An 8514-nucleotide genomic window follows, 5' to 3' on the forward strand; every position below is an offset into this window, starting at 1 on the left:
TTGAGAACAAGTTCTAATTTACAACTGTGACCTGGCCAAGATAAAGCAAAGCAGTGCAACACAAACAACAACACAGAGTTACACATGGAATAAACAAACATACAGTCAATAATACAATAGAATAAGTATATATACAGTGTGTGCAAATAAGGGAGGTAAGGCAATAAATAGGCCATAGTGGCAAAATAATTACAATATAGCAGTTAAGCACTGGAGTGGTAGATGTGCAGAAGATGAGTGCAAGTAGAGATACTGAGGTGCAAAGGAGCAAAATAAATAACAGTATGGGGATGAGGTTGTTGGATGGGCTATTTACAGATGGGCTATGTACAGGTGCAGTGATCTGTGAGCTGCTCTGACAGCTGGTGCTTAAAGTTAGTGAGGGAGATATGTGTCTCCAGCTTCAGTGATTTTTGCAGTTCGTTCCAGTCATTGCCAGCAGAGAACTGGAAGGAAAAGCAGCCAAAGGAGGAATTGGCTTTGGGGGTGACCAGTGAAATACACCTGCTGGAGCGCGTGCTACGGGTGGGTGCTGCTATGGTGACCATTAAGCTGAGTTAAGGTGCAGCTTTACCTAGCAAAAACGTATAGATGACCTGGAGCCAGTGGGTTTGGCGACGAATATGAAGCGAGGGCCAGCCAACGAGAGCATACAGGTCATAGTGGTGGGTAGTATAAGGGCTTTGGTGACAAAGCGGATGGCACTGTGATAGACTGCATCCAATTTGCTGAGTAGAGTGTTGGTGGCTATTTTGTAAATGACATAGCAGAAGTCAAGGATTGATAGGATAGTCAGTTTTACGAGGGTATGTTTGGCAGCATGAGTGAAGGATGCTTTATTGCGAAATAGGAAGCCGATTCTAGATTTCATTTTGGACTGGAGATGCTTAATGTGAGTCTGGAAGGAGAGTTTACAATCTAACCAGACACCTAGGTATTTGTAGTTGTCCACATATTCTAAGTCAGAACCGTCCAGAGTAGTGATGCTGGATGAGCGGGCATGTGTGGGCAGCGATCGGTTGAAGAGCATGCATTTAGTTTTACTTGCATTTAAGAGCAGTTGGCCACGGAAGGAGAGTTGTATGGCATTGAAGCTCGTTTGGAGGTTCGTTAACACAGTGTCCAAAGAAGGGCCAGAAGAATACAGAACGGTGTCGTCTGCGTAGAGGTGGATCAGAGAATCACCAGCAGCAAGAGCGACATCATTGATGTTTACAGAGAAAAGAGTCGGCCCGAGGATTAAACCCTGTGGCACCACCATAGAGACTGCCAGAGGTCCGGACAACAGGCCCTCCGATTTGACACACTGAACTCTGTCTGAGAAGTAGTTGGTGAACCAGGCGAGGCAGTCATTTGAGAAACCAAGGCTGTTGAGTCTGCCAATAAGAATGTGGTGATTGACAGAGTCGAAAGCCTTGGCCAGGTCGATGAATATGGCTGCACAGTATTGTCTCTTATCGATGGCGGTTATGATATCATTTAGGACCTTGAGTGTGGCAGAGGTGCACCCATGACCAGCTCGGAAACCAGATTGCATAGCGTAGAAGGTACGGTGGGATTTGAAATGGTCGGTGATCTGTTTGTTAACTTGGCTTTTGAAGACCTTAGAAAGGCAGGGTAGGATAGATATAGGTCTGTAGCAGTTTGGGTTATGGTATGGGCAGGCATAAGCTATGGACAATGAACACAATTGCATTTTATCTATTCCAAGTTGAATGCACAGAAATACGAGAATGAGATCCTGAGGCCCATTTTTTTTAAAGCTATCTGACCAACAGATGCATATTAGGGCCTAATTTATTTATTTCAATTGACTGATTTCCTCATATGAACTGTAACTCAGTAAAATCGTTGAAATTGTTGCATGTTGCGTTTATATTTTTGTTGAGTATATATCAGCGCTCATGATAAGACCTGCATCCCTTCACCAAGCTATAATATATAGGGTTTTAAAGCATGTTTGCGAGGGAAAATTCGGTCCTGCGCACTTTGAGCAGCACTCTTTATTCGCAGGCAGTTAGGCCTATTTCTAATGGATTTTTGTTTTATTTGCTAGGATACTTACTCAGATGTTTGGCATAGTTTCTGTGATTAATAGCCCCATTTTTGTGATCTAATAGGCTGTTTTTTATACTAGCTGCTAGTAGCCTAGGCCAGTGGTTCCCAAACTGTGGGGCGTGCCCCCCTAGGGGTCAGGGGTCCCCCCCCTCATGGCGATGTTGGCTAGCAAAGCTCATGCATAGAAACACGTCATCAGGTCTAATGGTCGTCTCGCGCTGAACTGCACATGTGCAGGCCGTCAAATCAAAGGCACTCCTTTGATATAAAGTTGTTTAAAAAAATAAGTGTCACCTTCACGAGGTTGGAGTAATAACATGTTCAACTACTTAAAACATTGGCTTGAATCTAGGTTCTGCCTTTAGATTTTGAGAAGGAATACTTTTCCACTTCTCTCATTGACTTCTCAAACCAGGACCTGGTCTGTTTCGCAAGCGTCCCCGGAAGTCTCTAGATGTTGCGCATCTGGGTTCAGAAACTCTGGGGTGTAATGACACTTGCCTAGGTAGGCCTTTTAAGATCCCCCAAAATGGTTAACCCTTATTGGAGCAGTGGTTAGCAGGTCTGGTCTGTCTACTGGCTGGGAAACCTGGGTTCACGACATGCAAGTGATGTTCCAATGTCACAGTTCGCAATAATCGCTACTGTGAAATAGCTGTCAGCTATTCCTTTATGATTCATTGTACAAATGCAATAAACCAATACAATTAACTAAATACTGGTATGTCAATATCTACGGTTATACAGTAACTACTGTGAAACTGAACAATGTAAAACCAATTAATAAAAACGTTAAACGTTTTACCAATTTCTGTCCGATGTGTCAGTGTAAGTAAATAGGCTACAATGAATACTAATGTACAGTGCACCTAGGTATTTTAATCAAAGTGTATTGGTCCCAGAGTAATGTACTGTCATAGGCAGAGCTTTTCATTCACAGAGGCTACTATTGTATGAAACCTGTAGCATTGTTGTATACCAAATCCCCCAAAAGAAGCTGTTGGAAGGATTATTCCAATAAGAATCCTGGAAAAGCTATTAGTTTTGGATAAGTAAACTATATATTTTATTGGGTGTCGAAGGACAAAACAGGAGTCCATAGCCTACTTTGGCTGTTGGTGTTTAAGAAGCTTCTAGAAGATTGACCTCACTTTATTTTTTTAACAACACCTCCCATTCACATAAACTGTACATTTTATGCCTACAAGGTGCATGGCCGTTTCTACACTGAAGCCGGTTTGACGAGACATCTCGAACCTACGACATGTTTTTGTACGTGAAATGTGACGTTAATTTCTCCATTTATTTCAAAAGAAGCAAATAGTGATTCATGGTGAGATATCGCTTCAAACAAATGCTGCATGTTTAAGCCCTTTCGTTGGAGATGATTTCTCACAGGAAACAAAGTGGATTGATATGCACAGGATATCTTCATTTATTTCAGAAAAGTCAAGACAAAGTATGATGAGTCACATTTGGGAATTTACTGCTCATTGTACAATCTCACAAAAAGTTAGCTTTATGATTACAAGTATCCAGTTAGAACTACGGTACTTTCAGGAACACTTGCAACATCAGTCTTGACAATTAAAAACATGTATTTCCCTTTTTTTCATTAAGCATTTCCATCCATTATTTCCTTGACATTCAAACTAAACATCGGACAGTGCACTAGTCTATGCAGAAAATAAAGAAAACAGTTGGCCAGCTCTGCATTTGCACAACTTGCATTGTGGAATCTAACATTTACCCTCAGTCATTGCACTCAGTTGAGGCCTACTCAGGGCAGCCTGAAAGCAGCATACTTAATAAATAAAATTCATTGGGTGGGTTTGAGCCAGTCAGTTCACTGTCTGAAACAAATCACAAGGCAACCAATACAAAGCACAAAATACAGTCATGTTTGTGGCTCCCTAAGTGCTTGTACAATATCTGTTCTGTGTGGAGGTGCTTTGCTTTACTTTCTCCTTCTTATACATACTACACGCGGACACTCCAAGGCTCAGGTTGGCACTACCCTTCAAGGTTGTTTTAGGTCAAGGGAAAGAATTTTCACTAAGTTCAAATGAGGCAGCACTTTGCATTTGTTAGTGTTCAAAAATATGATGTAGCATACTCAAGTCACCTCACAAATTATGAATGTGTAAGTCCTTAATGTGAGACAGAAGCCTTGCAGTCAGTATGCAATGGGACTATTTATATTCATTTAAAGGCTGACCTTGTTTCCATTTCTACCAAGTTATGTTCGTTGACATTAGCCAATCGAGTCATGTAGCCCGCATGGGGAGGAAACCTAAGCAGAAGTGCCTATACTGTCATTCACAGTGCCAGTCACCTGCAAGTTAAAACATTTACCCTTAATCCTTTCAGTATTATTAAGAGGCTATACAAAAAAAAACACAGTACAGACTAATACAGATTCAGTACTTCTTGGGTGGACCAGAAACTTGACAAAAGCCATGGTTATTCAGATAGGGTGAGTGTGAGGAGAGGGAGGTTCTTATGACTGGGAGGCTGAGATGGGATGGTCCTCACAGAAGCAGGTTGAAGTCGAGGAGGTCGATGCTGGGAATAGGCTCTCTCCAGTAGTTGAAGGTGGTGTACTCTAACAATTCTGCCTCTTGCTGCTTCCTTTGCTTGGCTAGGGCGGCATTCTGTTTCTTGGTGGCCTTCTTGCTCTTCTTGGTTGGCTTGCTTTTGGTCACACCCAGGTCTTCCAGCTCGGACAGATCCGGGGCAGAGATGGGCTGTCTCCAGTAGAGGAAGGAGTCATACTCGCTGTTTGATTTCACCAGCATTTTTATCTGAATGTAAAAGAGGAATGAGGCCAAATTAAAATGTGATTTTGGGTCATAGCTTGAAATAGATTAGACATACATACTGCTCTCATCGTAGTCTCTACATATATTTCAACTCCACTTAGTAACCCAGCACTATGTCCCTATAATTTTGTATGGCTTCCTGATAGTTTTTCATTCATTCCAAAGGGACACTATACTGTAGATGCCATGGGTAGGAGATAACCTGAACGTTTTGGCTTGACTGCCTAAGATAAGTCTATGCCATTACATAAGAACCATTGGGCACAGGATTTAAGTAGCTTTTTCTTGAGATGTAGATTCAGGTCAATCCTTGTTGCTCATTTGGACCTAAGTGTTGGCAAACTGAAGCAAACTAGGTTACATAAGCGTTCTGGTGATAGTGTTCTTTGTTCTAAAACCAAACATGGAAATGCTAGGCCTAGATTGCAATACCGTGGAGTCGCGTATTTGTGAACATAACCTGATTAGGGATTCCTCGTGCATTTACATTTAAGTCATTTAGCAGATGCTCTAGCGACTTACAGTAGCAAATACATACATTTCATGCATTTTTTTTTTTTTTTTCACTGGCCCCATGTGGGAATCAAACCCACAACCCTGGCGTTGCACACACCATGCTCTACCAACTGAGCCACAGGGAAGGCGTAATTGGATCTAATCTTGAAACGTGTGTGTGATATATGCATAATACTTTTTGAACATTACTAAGTTAATTGTGACCACATAATTATAGGTTCCCCATGTGTGAATGTGAATTTCCTAAACCAAATGATAAACATTAAAAGCCTAATGTCGTTATACAATAACACGGCCACACACTTCTCTCACAAGTTTGGCTGTGGTTAAAAAAAATGTAACACTCAAAATGATGTAAAATGCACATAGTGAAAATGGACCACAGAGACAAGATTCTGTTGTTAAAATGCAATTACTGTAGCATGAAATCAATTGTTAAAATGCAAGTACTGTAGCATGAAATCAACATTTAGGGTACAAATGACCCCACCCTGTCAGTAGGTTATGACATATTAAATGGGGTAAGGATGATTGGCTATCAGTGGATAAAGGTCCCAGTACCAAGATGCTCTACAAAACTGATTTCAAAATTCCCTTTGAACCAATCGTTCTTATCCAGTAGGTCATGCTTTTATGTAGAACTGTGAAATACTGATGAAGAGCATCAACGGTCTTCAATACCACACCCATTCGGCTACAGAGAAAATTCACCATATGACGTAAACATATAAAAGCATCATTGATGCCTATGATGGTGCAGTGGTCGACGCCCATGGGGCTTGAGAAATGACTGGTGATTTCGATTCGGACATCTATCTATTCTTAAATCATGTAAATATAGATTCTCTAATGACATCCCCTTTTTTGACGGCATGTCATCTGTGCGAACGATGGAGACTATTCCAGAAACTGGGTCATGCAGTCCTAAATATATCTGAGATAATGTGCCAAGAATTTACATACAATAAAACATGGCAAACATTATATAGACACCATTGACATTCAATTCGGAAGTTACCCGTTTTTAATTGTGTTCATTTATATATTTTTATGTAAACAAGCTATCTGTCCTTGCCAGCGTAATGGACAAAATTAGGTTATAGGCTATTGTATTTTGTTTCTTTCTTATGCCTATTGGGAAATTGTTAAAATGGTTAATACTAACATTACTATTACAGGCTATAAAAAATACATAAACTTTCAGTATTGTTAGTTTAAGCTACATGTCATTCTGTATCCACTATCCAGCAAACGTGCTCTGAAAATAAAATATTATCTTACGTCTTGAGAAATGGTTCTTGGCTGACAAGGTCCTCTGTTTGTCGCAGGGTAGGCTCCACTGAGGTATAATAACAATGGTACGCTCGTGTTATGTGGCGATGCTGTAAAATCTTCGCCCACAAGCCAGTTTTTTCAGCACCAGGGACAACCACTCCCACACTGTGACGAAATTCTGCGCCTGCGTTGGGTTTTTGGCATTTAAAATCAAATAGGCCTAACTGTTTTATTAACTAATTATTGTGCGTAAAAAAAAAGTAGTTTCTATTCAATTATGGGGAAAAATCTGTACATTTTGCAATAATCTACCAATAAAGATCAAGGCTATAACGACAATGAACTAATAACATTGTGATGTGATATAAATTATAGGCTAATAAAGTTCGACAATTGACTGAAAACGTTGGGCTATATCATCATCTGTTATTATGAATAGCCCAAATACCCACAACTTGGATCCATGTTCAGTCCAATACATATGGCTGTTTCATTAGAAAATGTATCGGCGACGTTGTACCCACGGTGAGGTTTCTCTGCTTCCCCAACCAAAAACCCTGGATTAACACCGAGGTTGGCACTAAACTAAAGAGCAGGGCTACCGCACACCAAGCTATCATAGACAACCCTGATGCTACGGCCGAAGACAGGAATAAGTACAAGAAGGCCAGCTATGACCTCCGCAGAGTCAAACGGGCAAAATGACAATATAGGAATAAGGTGGAATCATATTAAACAGGTTCCGACGCCCACCGCATGTGGCAGAGGCTACAGTCCATGACGGATTACAAATGAAGACCAGTGGTGACCCGTTATTCAGGGCAGATAGGACCAGCTAAATATATATATATATATATATACAGTACCAGTCAAACATTTGGACACACCTACTCATTCCTGGGTTTTTCTTTATTTATACTATTTTCTACATCGTAGAATAATAGTGAAGACATCCGAACTATGAAATAACACATATGGAATCATATAGTAACCAAAAAAGTGTTAATCAAATCAAAATATATTTTATATTTGAGATTCTTCAAAGTAGCCACAGTTTGTCTTGATGACAGCTTTACACACTCTTGGCATTATAAGCCAGCTTCATGAGGTAGTCACCTGGAATGCATTTCAATGAACAGGTATGCCTTGTTAAAAGTACATTTGTGGAATTTCTTTCCTTCTAATGCCTTTGAGCCAATCAGTTGTGTTGTGACAAGGTAGGGGTGGTATACAGAATATATCCCTATTTGTTAAAAGACCAAGTCCATATTATGGCAAGAACAGCTCAAATAAGCAAAGAGAAATAACAGTCTATCATTACGTTAAGACATGAAGGTCAGTTGATCCGTAAAATTTCAAGAACTTTTAAAGTTTCTTCAAGTGCAGTCACCAAAACCATCAAGTGCAATGATTAAACTGGCTCTAATGAGGACCGCCACAGGAAAGGAAGATTCAGAGTTACCTCTGCTGCAGACGATAAGTTCATTAGAGTTACCAGCCTCAGAAGTTGCAGCCCAAATAGTTCAAGTAACAGACATATCTCAACATCAACTGTTCAGAGGAGACTGTGTGAATCAGGCCTTCATGGTCAAATTTCAGCAAAGAAACCACTACTAAATGACACCAATAAGAAGAAAAGACTTGCTTGGGCCAAGAAACACAAGCAGTGGACATTAGATCAGTGGAAATCTATCTTTTGGTCTGATTAGTCCAAATGTGAGATTTTTGGTTCCAACCACTCTGTCTTGGTGAGACGCAGAGTAGGTGAACAGATGATCTCCACATGTGTGGTTCCAACTGTGAAGCATGGAGGCAGAGGTGTGATGCTGTGGGGGTGCTTTGT

At 40.6% G+C, this 8514-nt stretch overlaps 1 protein-coding gene across 1 annotated transcript; it reads right to left on the bottom strand.

Annotated features, from left to right (window-relative positions):
* Nucleotides 1–3465: 3465 nt before the first annotated feature.
* Nucleotides 3466–6823, bottom strand: LOC115173600 (protein AF1q). Its single transcript, XM_029731859.1, has 2 exons — nucleotides 6678–6823; nucleotides 3466–4862 (listed from the first exon to the last, which is right to left on the bottom strand). Exon 2 carries the CDS (start codon nucleotides 4854–4856, stop codon nucleotides 4590–4592), a length of 267 nt encoding a protein of 88 aa, XP_029587719.1. The 5' UTR covers nucleotides 4857–4862; nucleotides 6678–6823; the 3' UTR covers nucleotides 3466–4589.
* Nucleotides 6824–8514: the final 1691 nt, after the last annotated feature.

This window comes from Salmo trutta, chromosome 34 (assembly GCF_901001165.1).
Source record: "Salmo trutta chromosome 34, fSalTru1.1, whole genome shotgun sequence".
NCBI classification, from domain to species: Eukaryota; Metazoa; Chordata; class Actinopteri; order Salmoniformes; family Salmonidae; genus Salmo; species Salmo trutta.

Coding starts and splice junctions, on each gene's coding strand:
- LOC115173600 (XM_029731859.1), bottom strand. CDS start 4,856: ATGCTGGTGAAATCAAACAGCGAGTATGACTCCTTCCTCTACTGGAGA.